Source organism: Mytilus californianus, unplaced genomic scaffold, assembly GCF_021869535.1.
Source record: "Mytilus californianus isolate M0D057914Y unplaced genomic scaffold, xbMytCali1.0.p SCAF_8, whole genome shotgun sequence".
NCBI classification, from domain to species: Eukaryota; Metazoa; Mollusca; class Bivalvia; order Mytilida; family Mytilidae; genus Mytilus; species Mytilus californianus.
In genome coordinates, this window is record NW_026262734.1 from 11,666,620 (window position 1) to 11,688,124 (window position 21,505).

At 32.0% G+C, this 21,505-nt stretch overlaps 1 protein-coding gene and 2 non-coding genes across 6 annotated transcripts in view; all 3 read right to left on the bottom strand.

Annotated features, from left to right (window-relative positions):
* LOC127712073 (GATOR complex protein Iml1-like) overlaps window positions 1-21,505 on the bottom strand; it is a 111,549-nt gene that overhangs the window by 68,121 nt on the left and 21,923 nt on the right. For all 4 annotated transcript variants that reach the window (XM_052218270.1, XM_052218267.1, XM_052218268.1 and 1 more), the window contains exon 15: window positions 6,307-6,340. In XM_052218270.1, coding sequence (XP_052074230.1) covers window positions 6,307-6,340 — 34 coding nt within the window. The remainder of the gene's footprint in view (window positions 1-6,306; window positions 6,341-21,505) is intronic.
* Window positions 3,537-3,729, bottom strand: LOC127713146 (U2 spliceosomal RNA). The gene has a single exon (XR_007987487.1). It is a non-coding gene; the product is annotated as a U2 spliceosomal RNA (small nuclear RNA).
* On the bottom strand, window positions 4,878-5,070 carry LOC127713147 (U2 spliceosomal RNA). Its single transcript, XR_007987488.1, has one exon. It is a non-coding gene; the product is annotated as a U2 spliceosomal RNA (small nuclear RNA).

A 21,505-nucleotide genomic window follows, 5' to 3' on the forward strand; every position in this document is an offset into this window, starting at 1 on the left:
GAGTGGATTAATTCTGAAAGATACAGGAAATTATCTTCATCATTATGTACAGACTGTAGTGAGTGGATTAATTCTGAAAGATACGGGAAATTACTTCATCATTATGTACAGACTGTGGTGAGTGGATTAATTCTGAAAGATACGGGAAATTATCTTCATCATTATGTACAGACTGTAGTGAGTGGATTAATTCTGAAAGATACGGGAAATTATCTTCATCATTATGTACAGACTGTGGTGAGTGGATTAACTCTAAAAGATACAGGAAATTATCTTCATCATTATGTACAGACTGTAGTGAGTGGATTAATTCTGAAAGATACGGGAAATTATCTTCATCAATATGTACCAACTGTGGTGAGTGGATTAATTCTGAAAGATACGGGAAATTATCTTCATCAATATGTACCAACTGAGGTGAGTGGATTAATTCTGAAAGATACGGGAAATTATCTTCATCATTATGTACAGACTGTAGTGAGTGGATTAATTCTGAAAGATACGGGAAATTACTTCATCATTATGTACAGACTGTAGTGAGTGGATTAATTCTGAAAGATACGGGAAATTATCTTCATCATTATGTACCAACTGTGGTGAGTGGATTAATTCTGAAAGATACGGGAAATTATCTTCATCATTATGTACAGACTGTAGTGAGTGGATTAATTCTGAAAGATACGGGAAATTGTCTTCATCATTATGTACAGACTGTGGTGAGTGGATTAAATCTGAAAGATACAGGAAATTATCTTCATCATTATGTACAGACTGTGGTAAGTGGATTAATTCTGAAAGATACAGGAAATTATCTTCATCATTATGTACCAACTGTGGTGAGTGGATTAATTCTGAAAGATACGGGAAATTGTCTTCATCATTATGTACAGACTGTAGTGAGTGGATTAATTCTGAAAGATACAGGAAATTATCTTCATCAATATGTACCAACTGTGGTGAGTGGATTAATTCTGAAAGATACGGGAAATTGTCTTCATCATTATGTACCAACTGTGGTGAGTGGATTAAATCTGAAAGATACGGGAAATTATCTTCATCATTATGTACCAACTGTGGTGAGTGGATTAATTCTGAAAGATACGGGAAATTATCTTCATCATTATGTACCAACTGTGGTGAGTGGATTAATTCTGAAAGATACAGGAAATTACTTCATCATTATGTACCAACTGTGGTGAGTGGATTAATTCTGAAAGATACGGGAAATTATCTTCATCATTATGTACCAACTGTGGTGAGTGGATTAATTCTGAAAGATACGGGAAATTATCTTCATCAATATGTACCAACTGTGGTGAGTGGATTAATTCTGAAAGATACAGGAAATTATCTTCATCATTATGTACAGACTGTGGTAAGTGGATTAATTCTGAAAGATACGGGAAATTACTTCATCATTATGTACAGACTGTGGTGAGTGGATTAATTCTGAAAGATACGGGAAATTATCTTCATCATTATGTACAGACTGTGGTGAGTGGATTAAATCTGAAAGATACGGGAAATTACTTCATCATTATGTACAGACTGTAGTGAGTGGATTAATTCTGAAAGATACAGGAAATTATCTTCATCATTATGTACCAACTGTGGTGAGTGGATTAATTCTGAAAGATACGGGAAATTATCTTCATCATTATGTACAGACTGTGGTGAGTGGATTAACTCTAAAAGATACAGGAAATTATCTTCATCATTATGTACCAACTGTGGTGAGTGGATTAATTCTGAAAGATACGGGAAATTGTCTTCATCATTATGTACAGACTGTAGTGAGTGGATTAATTCTGAAAGATACAGGAAATTATCTTCATCATTATGTACAGACTGTGGTAAGTGGATTAATTCTGAAAGATACGGGAAATTACTTCATCATTATGTACAGACTGTAGTGAGTGGATTAATTCTGAAAGATACGGGAAATTATCTTCATCATTATGTACAGACTGTGGTGAGTGGATTAACTCTAAAAGATACAGGAAATTATCTTCATCATTATGTACAGACTGTGGTGAGTGGATTAATTCTGAAAGATACGGGAAATTATCTTCATCAATATGTACCAACTGTGGTGAGTGGATTAATTCTGAAAGATACAGGAAATTATCTTCATCATTATGTACAGACTGTGGTAAGTGGACTAATTCTGAAAGATACGGGAAATTATCTTCATCATTATGTACAGACTGTGGTGAGTGGATTTACTCTAAAAGATACAGGAAATTATCTTCATCATTATGTACAGACTGTGGTGAGTGGATTAATTCTGAAAGATACAGGAAATTATCTTCGTCATTATGTACAGACTGTGGTAAGTGGACTAATTCTGAAAGATACGGGAAATTATCTTCATCATTATGTACCAACTGTGGTGAGTGGATTAATTCTGAAAGATACGGGAAATTATCTTCATCATTATGTACCAACTGTGGTAAGTGGATTAATTCTGAAAGATACGGGAAATTGTCTTCATCATTATGTACAGACTGTAGTGAGTGGATTAATTCTGAAAGATACGGGAAATTATCTTCATCATTATGTACAGACTGTGGTGAGTGGATTAACTCTAAAAGATACAGGAAATTATCTTCATCATTATGTACAGACTGTGGTGAGTGGATTAATTCTGAAAGATACGGGAAATTATCTTCATCAATATGTACCAACTGTGGTGAGTGGATTAATTCTGAAAGATACAGGAAATTATCTTCATCATTATGTACCAACTGTGGTAAGTGGATTAATTCTGAAAGATACGGGAAATTGTCTTCATCATTATGTACAGACTGAGGTGAGTGGATTAATTCTGAAAGATACGGGAAATTGTCTTCATCATTATGTACAGACTGTGGTGAGTGGATTAATTCTGAAAGATAGACATCATATATAATCTGAGTGGATTTTGGGGTTTTTTTTGTGGTAAAGTTTTATTAACACTACTTAAAACTTTTGAATCTGTTATTAAAACTATTTTCTATTTTGACACTGTTGATGCTATTTAATGTTATTGGATATCCTGCATTTATCATGCTTTACCATGAAATATGGTTAAATTGTTGGAAAACTCATATCTTAAATTATTGAAAGCTATCATTTTACATTACCCATAATATAAGGATGTAAATAAGATACAACTTATCAGGATAATGCCCTTATGGGTGTAGCTAATACATGCATAAGTCTGTAAAAGCAGAAAGTAAATATTCAAAACAAAGAGCATAGAAAGGGACAAAAGGACAAAAGAGACAAATTTTAAAATAGTAGTGACAAATATATAATTCTGATAAGAAACAATGCACTATTCAAGGGGAAAATTAACTGACTTACAATATTTATTCTGTATAGATACAAAAATCTATATTTTTCTTGTTCAATTAAAACCAAAATTACTAATTACTTTATAATAATTAGGTTATGTTTGACTAGCAGGTATTAAAGATTCACCTTAGTGAAATGAATTGTAAAGACAATTAAATTTGAGGGAACTATATTTCAATTATTTGTTCTCCCCCTGAGGGGAGTGGGCCGATCCTGGAGGTACTGCAATACCAGGCCAACCCGTGACGAGAGCGGAGCAAGCCCCTGACATCTCATCGAGTACCAAAAATCAGTTTAATATCGAAGTACCCACATGGGGTACGTATCAGATATTAAGCTGATAAGAACAGATACTACACTTTGATCTTAGCCAAAAGGCCGAGAAGCGATACCAGCATTATAATAATCTTAGGTAGTCTAATATCTTAACAATTTCATTGGTAAAGGTATGACTCAGGAAAATGGTGAGAAAATTCATTAGCAAATTAATCAAATATTAGCTTTTCTTCATTTTTCATTTTATTTAACTTAAACATAATGAATAATTCTAATTTTTTTGCTATAAATATTATTTGATTTGAATTATTGATCTTTACATAAACAATTAATTATTGTACTAAGTAGGCTATTTTTCTACCTAGATTATCGTTCCTGGCAGTTTTATAAACCTATTATCTACGTTTACACTATCTATAAATAACCTTGTCCACATAACATGTAAGTCATGTGCCTACAGCAAATATCTATTGATTAAAACAAACATTTGTACCTCTTGGATAAATAAATCAATTTCACACTTTATCACAAATAGATAAATAAATGAACAAATTTATCAGTATTATATAAATGAATGAATAAAAGAGATTTAAAAATAATAGTGAAAAAAAAATAAAAAGAGAATTACTTTTTACATTTCCTGTAATGCTATATACTGGTCAAGTCTACAGAAAAATCATATTTTTCCCAAGCATTTTTAAAAAGCTACTGGTTTAAATGTTTAAACCTGGAGTATTAAATGTTGAATATCATCATAATAACAGCCTTTTGTTTAAACTTGATATAAAGCCTGGAAAAAAATTCTTCAAGGTTTAATAATACAACATTTTCAGAAAAAAATCTAGTGATGTCTAAATTCTTAATTGTAAAAATCTCAGGAAAATCTGTAGTGGACCTACTTTGTAATATATCTTTCAGGGGGTATAAGATATTGGGTTAGGGGGTAAAATTCTGCAAATGCAGAAAATGAAAATATAAAACAAATAACACAGAAAGGAAAAAAAACAAAAGAGTATCCATGCCACACATATAATTCTACTAATAAACAATCGACTATCTTAGTGGGAAAATGACTAACAATCAATTCTGAAGATACAATATAATGTGGGTAAAAAAATGTTCAATAAAAAAATATAAAATATAAAGATAAGATCACATGTCTGGCCATCGGGTATGGAATATTAATTTTGTTGAAATAGATTCTAAGACCATCTTTAGTTTTTAAAAGGGAACTATATTTCAATTGTTTGTTCTCCCCCTGAGGGGAGTGGGCCGATCCTGGAGGTACTGCAATACCAGGCCAACCCGTGACGAGAGCGGAGCAAGCCCCTGACATCTCATCGAGTACCAAAAATCAGTTTAATATCGAAGTACCCACATGGGGTACGTATCAGATATTAAGCTGATAAGAACAGATACTACACTTTGATCTTAGCCAAAAGGCCGAGAAGCGATACCAGCATTATAGAAATCTTAGATAGTCTAATATCTTAATAATTTCATTGGTAAAGGTATGACTCAGGAAAATGGTGAGAAAATTCATTAGCAAATTAATCAAATATTAGCTTTTCTTCATTTTTCATTTATTTAACTTAAACATAATGATTAATTCTAATTTTTTTGCTATAAATATTATTTGATTTGAATTATTGATCTTTACATAAACAATTAATTATTGTACTAAGTAGGCTATTTTTCTACCTAGATTATCGTTCCTGACAGTATTTTAAACCTATTATCTACGTTCACATTATCTATAAATAACCTTGTCAACATAACATGTAAGTCATGAGCCTACAGCAAATATCTATTGATTAAGACAAACATTTAAATATCTTTAGGAATAGAATCTTATTTTAATCAAATAAATAAATAAATGAACAAATAAATTGATTAAAAAATCTGGAATATAAAATATTGACAGTATACTATTCACAGAATAAATGAATAAAGAAAAATGATTTAAAAATAAAAGGGTTAAAAAAAATAGAATGGAATTATTCTTAACATTTCCTGAAATGTTTACCTGGTCAAGTCTATTAAAAAAAAAATCTAATTTCTACCAAACAACTAAAAGCTGATGGTTTAAACTTAGAGTATCAAAAATGTTGGACATCATAAAATCATTTGTTTGAACTTGAAACATTAATGCCTGGAATAAAATTCTGCAAGGTTTATATTATGCAACATTTTCAGAAACAAAATTAAGTAATGTTTGAATTTTTAATCATGTTCTCATTAAAATGTGATCTGGACTGGCTTTATAATTTATCTATAATGGGGTATAAGATATTTAGTAGGAGGTGAATGTCTGCAAACATCATTTATACTGATCTTTTAAACATTTTCGTTTTTTTTTTCTTCTTTAAAAAATTGTGTATCCTTAACAAATAACAGCAGTCAACAAATAAATCATACGTTGATAAAAAATATCTGAATTTGCATGTATCAGATATTTTATTGGCTGATTATCAAGTTATGTTATTTAAAGAAAAAAAATGAGAAATATAAAATTTGCAAACAGGAGTTTGAGGAGTGGAGTGTTTCATTCACACTCAAAATTGAAAGGAGAAAGACTAAAAATGTTGTTCTTAAGAGTATACCATGCAGCATACATATATATCAAAAAAGAATTGAGAACAGATCATCATACATAATTTATTGTGTCCTTTTATATATTTAATATATTACCTGTTCTCTCCTTACTTTTTGGTTTTGGCTTGAACTACAATAAAAAAAAATATTGCTCACAAGACATTGATTTTTGACATTTTAAGACAAGACTGTGAGTACTTAATGCTGTGGTGTTATGGTAGGTGCATCAGTCTGCCATTGTGAAGACAGAAGTTTCAGACTAAAATCTTGTCTCAGTTGTCATATTTACAATATATTCCATAGTAGACATTCTATCAATAGTATTTCAATATGTCTTTTTTCTTAAAATGATACTTTTTCTTCCTTGGATCCTACATACATGAACACACAGTAAAATCAACCTGCACCGTTTTTTTTTTCAACTTGAAGGATACATAGAGAATAATGGGATTTTTGTTTTTGATACTGACTTTATCAGCAAGAATATCAAGCAACTCGCTAGTGTAAGCATATAATGTTACTTCACTAATACATGCCTAATATTTTCGAGTATCAAGTCCTGTCCATGATCTAAACAAGAGTGCACACGCTGAAATGTCTCGCCTTCTTTACTAACCATTGATTTTTTGTTGATAGTCCTAAATATAAAGCTTTACTCCAAGTATCACATAAACTTAACATGATCCAAGAAAATGAGGTCGCGGTCAGATAAACCAAACGAGAAATACATGTACACCTTACAATCATTCAATACACCAAATATAGTTGACCTATTGCTTATAGTTTCTAAGAAACAGACTTAACCACGAAAACTAAACATTGACCAATGAACCATGAAAATGAGGTCACGGTCAGATGAACCACACCAGACAGACATGTACACCTTACAATCAATCTATGCATTAAATATAGTTGACCTATTGCTTATAGTATCTAAGAAACAAACTTAACCATGAAAACTTAACAATGACCAATGAACCATGAAAATGAGGTCAAAGTCAGATGATACCAGCCAGACAGACATATACATCTTACAATCCTTCCATACCACAAATATAGTTGACCTATTGCTTAAAGTTTATGAAAAACAGACCAAAACACAAAAACTTAACACTGAGCAAAAAACCGTGAAAATGAGGTCAAGGTCAAATAAAACCTGCGAGACTGACATGTACATCATAAAATATTTCAATACACCAAATATAGTTGACCTATTGCATATAGTATTAGAAAATAAATGTGGATTAGTGTCCACATGTGGACACAGATGATGCCCCAGCTTGCATATCATATAGTTATAAAGGGACATAACTGAAGAACAGTAAAAGTGAAGCTACCCAAATTTGAACTTGATCTGAGTTTTGTGGTAATAAGCATTGTGTGTAAGTCTCATAACATTTGGTTGAGGCTAACTTAAGTTAGAGAACAGAAACGAAAAATTCAGCAATTTTTATGTTTATAAACGGACATAACTCAAGAATGGTAAAAGTGTCGCCGCCAATTTTCGTACTTAATCTGTATTATGTAGTAATAAGCATTGTGTATAAGTTTCATAACATTTGTTTGAGGCAAACTAAAGTTAGAAAACGGAAACAACAAATTTGTACTTGATCTTAGTTTTGTGGTAATGAATATTGTGTATAGGTTTCATAATGTTTGGTTGGGGCAAACTTAAGTTACAGAATGGAAACTAAAAATTTTGCAATCTTTCGATTTATAAAGGGGCAAAACTCAATAATGGTTAAAGTGACACTACCCAAATTCAACTTGATCTGTGTTTTATCAGTGGAAGTCAAAATTAAACATTGCATTGTATAAAGCATTAATTATAGTTGATTCAACTATAATCATGGACAAAGGAAGATAACCCCAATTTTAAAAATTACTTGATATTTAGAAAAAAAAAATTTCCATTTATAAAGGGGCATAACTCTAGATCTAGAACAGTAAAAGTGACGCCACCAAAATTCAAACTTGATCTGTGTTTTGTGGTAATAAGCATTGTGTATAAGTTTCATAACATTTGGTTGAGGCAAACTCAAGTTAGAGAACGGAAACTAATTTTGGGACGTACGGACGGACGCACGTACGTACAGACGGACAAGGGTAAAATTTAATGCCCCCACCGCTACGACATAAAGACCAAAACTCAAAAACTTAACTTTGACCACTGAACCATGAAAATGAGGTCAAGGTCAGATGACACCTTCCAGTTGGACATGTACACCTTACAATCATTCCATACACCAAATATAGTAGACCTATTGCTTATAGTATCTGATATATGGACTTGATCACGAAAACTTAACCTTGTTCACTGATCCATGAAATGAGGTCGAGGTCAAATGAAAACTGTCTGACGGGCATGAAGACCTTGCAAGATACGCACATACTTAATATAGTTATCCTATTACTCATAATAAGAAAGAAATTAACATTACAAAATATCTTAACGTTTTTCTCAAGTAGTCACTGAACCATGAAAATGAGGTCAAGGACAATGGAAATATGACAGACGGAAACTTCGTAACATAAGGCATCTATATACAAAGTATGAAGCATCCAGGTCTTCCACCGTCTAAAATATAAAGCTTTTAAGAAGTTAGCTAACGCCGCCGCTGGATCACTATCCCTATGTCGAGCTTTCTGCGACAAAAGTCGTAGGCTTGACCAAAATGTTAGGCAGTAAGATCAAAGGGAAATTGCTAATAAAATCATTTACCGAATGTCAAAATGTCAGTATGTATTTTGTTTTATTTTCTCCTATACTAAGATTCTAGAATTTACCAGAATTCTGGGTTTTTTTTCTTGTCGATATATATATTCTCATTCTATTGTAAAAAGGGATTTCTATATGTTGTTTGTTTTCACAAAAGCATAGATTGTTCTAATTTTTCAGTAATCATTTAAATTAACAGCTTACTAATATTCAATTAATGAACATTACCAAAGTCTTTGTTAGTCTAGGTTTGTTACTTTTTTATTTCAAAAGCATTATTATGCAGCAAAGAGAAACCTAGGATACATCATGTACCATTGTATTCAAAGTTGGTTCATGATGTTTGTCATCAAGGGATACCTCGTAAACTTTTATTCCCCAAACAAAACTTCTTTAATTTCAGTATTGATAAAAGAACAGAGTTCCAATGTCCCCCGCATTGCGCATATTTTATCTGTTCTGTACAAGGAAAATAACTAAAAAATTTTTTTTTGTTCTATAAAACTTTTTTTAAATTATCTTACTAGAGACTTAAAGACTTGAGAGCAATTTCCTATATATTTAATATTTCCAAGGGAAACTCATTAAAAATATTTGATTGGCACTTATTTTCAAATTTGTCCAAGACATAGCTGTTATATATTACCTTTGATAAGAATTTGATAAAAATCTGGCAAAAATTGCACATGTGAGAGGACTTAAGATGCAAATTTCAATATAATATATATTTCTCAGGGCATAAATCTTTTAAAAATAGTTGATCGGCACTGATTTTCGAACTCATCCAAGAAATTACTGATATAAACCTGATATATGAGTTTCATAAAAATCTGGCAAGAATTGTACACATGAGAGCAATTTTCCATATATAATTAATGTTTCCAAGGGGCATAACTCTTTTAAAAATAGTTGATCAGCACTGATTTTTTGAACTGGTACAAGACATTGCTGATATAAACTTACAATATAAGTTTCATAAAAATCTGGTAAGAATTGTACCCATGAGAGCGCTAACAATGCAATTTTCCATATAATTAATGTTTCCAAGGGGCATAACTCTTTTAAAAATAATTGCTCTGCACTGATTTTCGAACACATCCGAGAAATTGCTGATATAAATTTATGATATAAGTTTTAAAAAAATCTGGCAAGAATTGTACATTTGAGAGCCCTTTTTAAACAAGACTGCACGGACGCCCGGTATTTCTAAATCCCCCGCAAAGTGTTGCATGGGGGACAAAAATAACATTTGCTATCTATGGATTATTTTCTTTAGTATAACAGTTTTGTTTTAACAATAATAAGCCATTGAGGTTTGTAGAACGGATATAGAAATTCTATTCAAAACCCATAAAACACATTTAAAAACATGGGCACCTTATCATTAATCATGTTGATGTAATTGGATAATATTTAGTAACCTGGAGTAATTCCACACAAGAAATAATAAATAATATTCAAAATTGCATTCCTTGAGCTATATGAAACTGGTGGTGCATATGACTGTGTCTGTCAAAACACTAAAACAAATGATAAGGATCAGCTGCAAGCTGTGTTAAAGTTGCTATACACGAATGTTAATAGAACATTGGATGCTTGTGAATAAGGATTATGATTTCCTAATAAATAACTAAAGGGTTCTCTCAATTACGGCAACATATCAATAAATTGAATATTTAGATATCATAATCATAGTATGGTTTGGTTAAGTGAACTATCCCCCTTTAGTGTTACAGGTGTCTTAGAGTAACATTTATAGAATGTGGTATTTGAAAGTTGGTTTTGGCTTGAACTACAATAAGGAATGACCATTTAACTTCGGTGGGGGGGGGGGGGGGGGGGGGGGGGGGGGGTTGTTATGGTTTTATCCTAAAAAAATAGTCTGATCCCCAATTTGATGAAAAAAAATATTCTGAATCCAGATTTTCGCCATACCATATAGTGTTAAATTTTGAAAAAAATAATTTGATAGCGCGAAAAAATTCTGACTCAGACAAAAAACCATAACACTACCCCCCCTTGAATTTAAATGGTTGCTCCCTAAAAAATCAAACACAACACCAAAGCTGTACTACATGATTATTATGATCTATTTTAAATAATATTGACAGTTATTCACATTTAAAAAAATTAATAGTGGTGCAGAGCAGCTTTGGTGTTGTTTTCTTCAATTTCTACATAAGTAAAATAGTTTAAAGTGGCTTGAATATTTGTATCCAATAGAAATTACTGGTAAACAGAAAGTAAACATTAAAAAGAATTTCCAAAAGCTAAAAATAGAACAAAGAAATTTTTTTTTTATAGCATGCAGTTCCTTCCCTTTTTAAGTAAAAATGTCAATTAAAAGGAATTATTTAAATACAGAGAATTCATAAAATATTCTTTTGTTAAAAATACACCTAATAAATCTGTTTTATTTTATTCACCAACATATGAGAACTGTATCTACAGTGAACTATCAAAATATGACGGAAATTGAAACTAATATGCAAATTTATTCTACCACTGAAAAGTATTAGCCTGGTTTTTGGTAGGTTTATAAACAACTTTATACTCTAATATAGTATGCCTGGTCCGGAAGAGTTGGGTTATCCAATATTGATTACTTCTATATCTACTTCCAGCTCAGTATTTGACCAAGCCTATTTTTGCTTTTTTCATACAAATCAATGAAATAATATTTTCAAATGAACTAGTACAGTAAAAAAATAATTTCATATAAACTGACAATTCTTCAAAAAAAATCAGTTTGAAGTCATTTTCTCTAAACTATTAATTTAAATTCATTTTTTAGTGTAATTTCTGCATATAATCAGCATAAAACAGTTTATTTGTTGATCTTGTATTGCTGATTATTTTGTCTGTTTAGTTTCTCTCTATCTTCTTTATTTTTTGCTAATAACACAAAAGAAGGTAAAAAAAAATCCTCATTTAAGGACAATCACTCCTATAAAGAGTGAAAGTCTACTAACTATATTGGCAAAATTTGACTTGTTAGATCTTGCCTTGCTGATCATTTTAGTGATTTAAAGTGTCTATCTATCTATTATAATTTTTATCATATAAGGCAAAACGCAAAAAAAATGGTAAAAATCATCATTAAAGGACAATAACTCCAATAAGTGTCGTCGGACGATTCCCTCCATATTGTCTTAATTGTAGATCTTGTCTTGCTGATCATTTTTGCTAATTTAAGTTTCTATCTATCTATTACAATTTTTAAGATATAAGGCAAAAACGAAAAAAAATGGTAAAATCGTCATCATAGGGCAATAACTCTAATAAGGAGTCAACCGACGATTTGGACCATGAAATTTATTTGTAGAACTTGTCTTGCTGATCATTTTTGCAATTTAAAATTTCATCCTATCTATTATAGTTTTCAAGATAATAGGCAAAAATGAAAAATCAAAGAGCTGAAAGCTCTGAGGAAAAATGACGCCACTGTCTCTAATATTGTGATATTTTTTATGCAAGTCTTGATTTTCACATGCCGTAATAAGTTTAACATTGCAACATGTCTCGTAAGCATATAATTGATATTCGTATATGTGTCTGTTTTTTCAGTACAAATGAATAGGTCAAGACTACCAGAATGATCTACAGTATCCAATTACTACTGGCTGTTTTTTTGTATAAATAAATAGGTCAAGACTACCGGAATGATCTACAATATCCAATGACTACTGGCTGTTCTTTTGTACTAATAAAAAGGTCAAGACTATTTGAATGATCTACAACATCAAATGACTACTGGCTGTTCTTTTGTACATATAAATAAATACTACCTGAATGATCTAAAGTATTCTAAGTAATGTGATTTTTTTCTTGCAATTACATTTTTCTAAATCAAGAATATAGACTACTAGTATCCTTTTCAAACCAAATGATTATGAAGAGCCTGTTGTTAGCAAGCTCTTATACCCCACATACTCATTAAATAAGTTACTAGTGACCTAGTTATTTCTGTTACTTAAAGCAAATTATATTTCTGTATATTTAGACAATAGTATAATATTGTTTTACTAGTTCTATTTCACCTTGAAGATTAGACAAATAGGGATACTCCTTCGATTTTTTATTTCATGTCAGTCAGGTCGCTTTATATGAAACTGGAAACCACTTCTCTGCCATATTGTTATTTCATAACAACTCTGCCCTTGACCATGTTGACCCATGTAATTGATATTCATTCTTTAACCATATATCATAGTCAGTTTTTGATTTTGCACTCCCACACCACCTTTCATGTCTTTCAGGTCAAATGTCTGTCTCCATTTAAGTTAATGACATTGAACAATCATGGTATTAAACACAATTTCAATAGTGATAATGCTGTTCTCGTGGGTCACCATATATTCAACTTGGGTAGCATTCCAGTTATTGAAATTTGTGTCAGATTAGAACAATGATCTAGATCTTTAGGAATGGATCTTATAATTTAATATGGAGCCATAGTTTGGGACCTCTACTCGGTAACAAAAAAAAAAGCTTGAAAGGATACAATGTCAAGCGGCAAAATCTATCACCAGAGATTACAAGTCAAAAAAGGATGGACGGGATACGTCTCTAAAATGCTTGCTGAACTGGAACTACAGCAAGATCTCTAGACAAGACGAACAAAGCGTTGAAGCCAGAAGTTAATATTTATGTAAAAAGTAGTTGAGGGGCTGATTCCCGCTATTGAACCATACTGTCATTCTATAATATCATTGCGTAAGTATTTCTGTATTGGCCTTGTTATTGGTCCATGTCTTGGGTGTATTGGTCTGAGGCAAGCGGAAGGCCAATACTGCTGGCCGAGGACCAATAATAAGGCCAATACAGAAATACACATAATAGTATCTTTATTAATTAACTACAGTGTTACAGTATTTTTTTTAATTTCATTTCACAAGAGATAAACATTTTTACCTTGAAGTGGAACTATCCAAATCTCATTTTCCTTTTATAAGATGCAATATCTAATGATTCAGTGCCGTTTGACTGCTGGCAGAGAACCAATAATAAGGCCAAAACAGAAATAAACGTAGTAGTATCTTTATTAATTAACTACAGTGTTACAATATTTTTTTTATTTCATTTCACAAGAGATAAACATTTTTACCTTGAAGTGGAACTATCCAAATCTCAGTTTCTTTTTATGAGATGCAATATCTAATGATTCGGTGCCGTTTGAAGTATCTTCAGCCTTTTCTCATCTGATGAATTTTTCTACCCTTTCCAGTCACTATAAAGTGTTACAACTTTAATTTAGACACAATACATAAATAGTAATTGGAAAGGTACTGCCATATTTGCGTGTGTAATGCAAATATATTTAAAAAAAAATAATGAAAGAGTTAAAATTGATACAACTATCCATAAACCAATTGACCAAAAAACGAAGATTTGCACAATTACAGAATGCATATGCCTGGTTCGGGTTTAAAAATAAACGACCGTTTAAATACAAAACATGAGAAGCGACAGTAAACAGTAAAAATTGATTTGTACCATCGACATGATGAAATTATGAGGTCGTCAAGAAATGAACATTGTGATAATTTACTCGTTCCCCAAACCTGAAATAATCCCATCGTCTACTTTCAAAATGCTTTTTAAATGAATGGGACTGTCTTTAACCTAAAATATATGCCATACTGAACGTTTCAGCTTGTTTATGGTGAGTAAACCTGCGTCTTACAAACAACTGTTTACTTTCAGTTTGAGTTTATCGTGACTTACGATCTAAAAACTAGAGACGTTCCGAAATCCTGTTTTGTACACAAAGATTCATACGCACCGCGTGAGTATAACCGTATTAATAATTTCCGATTTTTAAAATCTTCGTAAATCTGGATAAAGACCAGTTTCTATCCAATGGATATCAAAATGATTCCGATTTTCACTTTTTTTAATGATTGTAAAGTTGAAATGGCATGAAAGGCTGACATTATTTAGGAGAACTAATTTGTCTAGCGATTGCTGATCATTGGAGGGTAAAAAGTCCAACACCATAACAAAACGGATCTATTTATCATGTATACATACCGATTGTTTACGATTGTAAGACATGTGCATAAAAGTGAAAGCTCGAATAAATATGAAAAATATAACAAATGGATAGCTCCAAATACCATTTAATAACAAAAAACATATGAACAGGTCAAGATATCTTTCTGGTAAATAAAATAAAGTATGTAAACTGGTTCCCGTCCGACTACAACACTTTGTTCGAGTGTAGCGTAATACAAGCAGATTCCAGTTAGTATGTAAAATAGTAAATATGAAACCGAGTGCGGTAGGCGGAGGCAATAATCGACTTCCGTTAAGTTCTGGTCAATGGTATCGGAAACATGCCGCTGATAGCGTCATTTTCCAAAAATGGTGAAATTTGTCATTTAAGGACAATTACTCCTATTAGAAGTCGTCTGACAGTTTTGACATGTATGAACAATTGGTAGAGCTCAACATTCTGAACATTTTTGCTCCAGTCAGATTTTCTCTATTTATGACCGTTTTCAAAATAATAGACAAAACTTACATTTTACCCCTATGCTCTATTTTTAGCCGTCGGCCATCTTGGTTGGCAAGCAGGGTCATAGAACACATTTTTAAAACTAGATACTCCAATGATGATTGTGGCAAAGTTTGGTTGAATTTGGCCCAGTAGTTTCAGAGGAGAAGATTTTAATAAAAGTTTACGACGATGGACACCAAGTGATGAGAAAAGCTCACTTGGCCCTTTGGGCCAGGTTAGCTAAAAAAATAACATTATTTTCATTGAAATTTTTTGGATTGAGTCTTTTAATTCATTAACAATTCTTTATTTCATTATGAATTAGATGCTTGGGAAAAAGAGGAACTTTCCTTTTAGACAATTTCTAGTATTTATTTATTTGAGACAGATTTTCTAGTGATTACTGTGGATTCATTTATTTTCGTGGGTACCAATTTTCGTGGATTGAGAAAACTTTGTATTTTCGTGGATATTTGATTTCGTGGTTTTACCAAGGTCTGCATACACTTCTATAGAAAATTTGTACTTCGTTGTACATTTAAATTCGTGGTTCATCAGTAACCACGAAATCCACGAAAATTGGTATCCCACGAATAATAATGAATCCACAGTATGAACAATCAATCTAAATATTAAAATTTGACTCAATAATCTTTAACAAATTGATAGGTAAAACAAGAGTGCACACACTGAAATGTCGCCTGCTTTACTGACCATTGGTTTTAAGTAGAAAGTCTTGAAGATAAAGGTTTTACTACAAGTATCACATAAACTTAACATTATCAAATATCCATGACAATGAGGTCAAGGTCAGACCATCCTGTCAGACATACATTTACACCTTACAATTATTATTCAATATACCAAATATAGCTGACCTATTGCTTATGGTATTTGAAAAACAGACCAAAACACAAAAAACTTAACATTAACCAATTAACCATGAAATTGAGGTCAAGGTCAAATTATACCTGCTAGACAGACATGTACACCTTACAATCATTCCATACACCAAAAATAATTGATGCACTGCTTATAGTATTTGAAAAACCGACCAAAACATAAAAACTTAACATTGACCAATGAACCATGAAAATAAGGTCAAGGTCAAATTATACCTGCCAGACAGACATGTACACCTTACAATCATTCCTTACACCAAATTAAATTGACCTATTGCTTTATAGTATTTGAAAAACAGACCAAAACAAAAAAACTTAAAGCTGACCAATGAATCATGAAAATGATGTCAAGTTCAGATGATAACTGCCAGACAGACATGTACAGCTTACATTCATTCCATACACCACATATAAATGGCCTCCTGCTTATAGTATCTGAGAAAAGGACCTAATCATGTAGCTTTAACCTTGATCACTGATCCATGAAATGAGATCGAGGTCAGGTGAACCCTGTCTGATGGACATGTAGACTTTGCAAGGAATCCATGGCCATATACAAAATATAGTTATCCTACTACTTATAATAAGTGAGAAATTCACATGACAAAATTATTTTTTTTCAAGCAGTCGCTGAACCATGGAAATGAGGTCAACGACAATAGACTTTGTAACTTTGAAACATAATCTATCTACATACAAAGTATGAAGCATCCAGGTCTTCTACCTTCTGAAATATAAAGCTTTATACAAATAGTTTACATCGCTGCCACCGCCTGATAGTGATCCCTATGTCTCGAATACTGACACTTTCGTTGCAGGCCAGACAAAAAGTTAGCAGGTATGCAATGCTCATACAACTGCATACCATACATCATTAACTCATTATTAGTTCAACTTAAACTGACCTTATCACAAACTATAACAATTTGTTGAAGCAGTGGCTGGAAACAGTATGCCTTTGTCCTGCTTCATTGAGGCAAGACAAAAACCAATCACAACCTTGACACTTATAAATGAATGATGCAAACAAACCTGAGTATTTTAAACTGAAAGTAGATTCTTTCATATTATGTTCATATGCTTTAATCATAGTAGAGGATTATACCTGTATAGAACAGAATAGAATGTGTGTGATCACCTTGTGATGAGTTGAAACTCAAATTACTTCTAATAGATTATATCGAAGGTTAGGTGTAATATTGTATTAGTGACATCGTCTATATTACAGACACAATATTTCAGTAAATCTGACTGTTTTTGCTGACGAACATTGTAAAGAGTTTAATGAGATCAATAGATGTTTCTTTTTCTTTGTGTTAATGATTAAGAAACGATATAAAACAAGTATTCCATAGACATGATAGACGATAGTGGATTTCATTCTTGACAATATAGTAGATGTGTTGGTACAATGGGAATCCCCCGCCTAAAAACTTTATCTGTGAGTCATTATCATACTCTTATATCTCAAAAGTCATATCGCAGGCATGAAAAAAAAAGTTGTGACAATTGTTTGATTCCAGGAGGAAGGAAGGATGAAAAGACAAAAGCAAGCCCAGAATAACAGATATTGGTAAAACTGTAGAATCAGTAACATTATATGCTTTGACCATTGGGCATAAAAAGACTTAAAAAATATTATCAAAATAAGAGGTGAACAACTCTACCTTTCGTAAAAACTTTGTGTGCAAGTTTAATTAACTGCAGTCAGTTGGTTTAGGTGGAAATAAGGATATTAATGTATGCTCCTCTGAAATGCAATGAAAGTTAGTTGGGCTAAGGGAAACTCCCAAATATCATGGGGTTATAAAAGTTGACTACTTTAAAAAGAGTCTCTGCAAGTTCGGTTGGTTACTGTCAATTGATCAAGCAGATTATGGAGGCAGACAATGAGTTGGCAGTATGCAGCAATGGTGCTGGACCAGATGCTATCAAAGATGTTACATTTGAAAAACAACTTACAAATACTATAAACTGTTATCACAGAGATATGTCTCGCCTTTTTGTAATTTTGATAATGCAAATGTTGAAATTAAAATAGCAATACTTTGACATGTAAGTTATGCAAATATTCAAAGTCGATGAACCATGACTGAAGGTACATGGCTAAACAATCTCCATGAAATGAGATGTGCCAATGCTAATACAATTGCATACCAAATACCATTGACTTATTATAAGTTGTTCCCTTTAAACAAATCTAAACACAAACATTTACTTGTAAACTATGTAAAAGTTTCAAAGTCAATGAACCATGATCAGGGGTAGGGCTATATAATCTCCATGGAAACGATACTTGCAAATGCCAATAAATTTGCATACCAAATATCATTGACTTAGCATTAGCAGTTCATCTTAAACTGATCTAATCACAAACTAATACATGTAAACTAAGCAAAAGTTTCAAAGTAAATAGACCATGACTGAGGGGGGGGGGGGGCAAATATTCTCCATGGAAATGAGATGTGCTAATGCTAATACAACTGAACACCAATTAACATTGGCCTACCACTTGGCACTAATGGTTCCCCTTAAACTGACCTAATCACAAACTAATACATGTTAACTTAGCAAAATTTTCGAAGTCTATAGACCATGACTAAGGAGGCAGAGCCAAATAATCTCCATGGAAATGAGATATGCCAATGATTATACAACTGCATACCAAATATCATTGACCTACCACTAGTGGTTCCCCATAAATTGACCTAATCACAAACTAATACATGTAAACTATGAAAAGTTTCAAAGTCAATAGATCTTGACTGTGGGAGCGGGGCCAAATAATCTCCATGGTAATGAGATGTGCCAATGCTAATACAACTGCATACCAAATATCATTGACCTACCACTAGTGGTTCACCATGAACTAGACCTAATCACAAACTAATACATTGTTGACGCCGCCGCCTACGCTGCCGCCGGAAACAGCATACTCATGTCTCGCTTTTGGACAGACTTGACAAGACAATAATCACTTTGAAAAAAGTCCTTTAGAAGAAAACTTGTGTTTTTGTTTTTTGAGTCATTGGGTTGCTGCCTCATTGATATATACCCCAACATTTCCTTTTTTTCCTCTTTAAAAATCAGAGTGCTTGTAAACAGCGAGGCAGAAAGACTGCCTTTTGTGCATTGTGAACTTTGAATTATGCATTACATTGTATCAAGCAAAGAAACACATTTCAGTCAGTACTCTGAATTGAGTTATCTCCCTTTGTACATAATTCCAGCTGGTAGAGCAGATAGATCCATGCACCATGCACTACATTCAGGGGCGTAGCCAGACATTAAATGAACTGTATGCACCAATTACGGCAGGGGGTCTGGGGGAAAAATAAAGAAAAACGGTTTTCAGCACTTCTAGATGCAAAATTTTTCAATTTTTGTGTTTACAAAACATAAAATTTACTGGTCATTTCATAATCAAATAAATACATGAAAAAGTAAAGTATAATAAATAGTTCCATAATTACATCTGACTTATGAATGAATGTCCAAAAATGATTTTCAACATTTACATTATATGCAAATTAGAACAATGTAAAATATAAAATTAACCATTAAAATGTAAAACTAATAAAGTACTAAATTTTCAGAGTAAGCCATGACAATGACCAAATGTCTCAAAGCATTTAAATGAAATCAAGGCGTCTGTTTTTTCTCACAGAAAATTTGTCAATAATGTCTTGGATGTTTACACTTCTTGATCTGTGAATGTGCAAAATTGATAAGTTAGATAGCCTTTCATCTCCCATACATGGTAGTAGGCTATCCACCAGAGATCAAAGCTCGATAGATGTTAACAACTATTACAGGTAATCGTACGGTTTCAACAATACGCACAACACATACAGTATAATTAGATATAAAAGGTCCTTGCATGACAAAATTTTAGTTTCTGAGTAAATATGTAAACCGGAACAAACGAAGTAAATTTCAATGTACAATAAAAAAATCTACACATATCCCACATACAACTCAGCAGAACTCTGAGTGAAAATCAAATTTAAATAAAAATGTCCTGACAACTGATAGACAATAAAGGTAAGTAATTGAAGCTAGAGACGTGCAGATATGAGCATTAACTCATTAACGCAGTTCAATCAGAAATTTCCAAAGTATTTTATACAATTTGCATTGCTCAACATAGATAAGTTAAGTTTTAAATCCTGTTTAACATTGTTCTATATCCATTCCGTGCTAATTTAGGTGAATTTATAAATATGTCAACAAATTGTACATATTGACAACCCTTCATTAAAAATTCAAGCATTTGAGGGGGGAGGGGTGGTGGTGAGGGGGTATGTTTTCTTTTTTTAAAAGATTAGTTGATTTGAATTTTCTTGAAGAAAAAAAATCTGGTCAAGAAGGAAAGTAAAATTTGTTTTGTCCCGAGAAAAATATCATGCCCCAACACAAATCAGTTGTTTGTTCATACTATCAAATCAAACACAATTTACAAAATTATATATTTTCTAAATTTATGTACCAACCTGCTTGGGAATTTGAAGAAAACAGTTTTTGTTTTATTGTGTCATCCATATCAGATAATTTTGCTATGTCAGGATATGGAGGTTCATATTTGTTGATTAGAGTGAAATCCAAAACAGAGCTAGAAGGCTTCAAATCGGACTTAGCTGTCCCTCCATCATTTAAGTCAGTCTGACTCTCATCTTTTTCAACTGTTTCGTCCTTTTTCATCACTTTCTGGTATTTGTTTTGATTGATTGATTGTTGTTTGCTTTACGCCGCATTAGCACAGAAAGGCTATATCGCGGCGAGAGGTAATTCGAATATTATAACAATTTAAGGTATATTTTTAAAATCAGACAAAAGGTCTTTCAATAAACTAAAATTCTAGACTAAAGCAAATTGATTATTTACAAATAAAAATCAACACTAAGATAACGTGATAAAAATTAAAATCGTTTTAAATATAACAACATTTTTATATTTTATAATATATTCCAATTTTTTTTAAGAATGAAACAATATTTGTAAATGGAATATTATTAAATAAATCATACATATTATTGACATTGAAATGCTTCTTCCGAATATCAGCAAAGTCAATACAATTGATTAAAACATGTTTAATAGTATACTTGCAGTTACAAGGTATACATTGTGGTTCTACTTCATTTTTTAAAAGATATTCGTGTGTTATTCTAG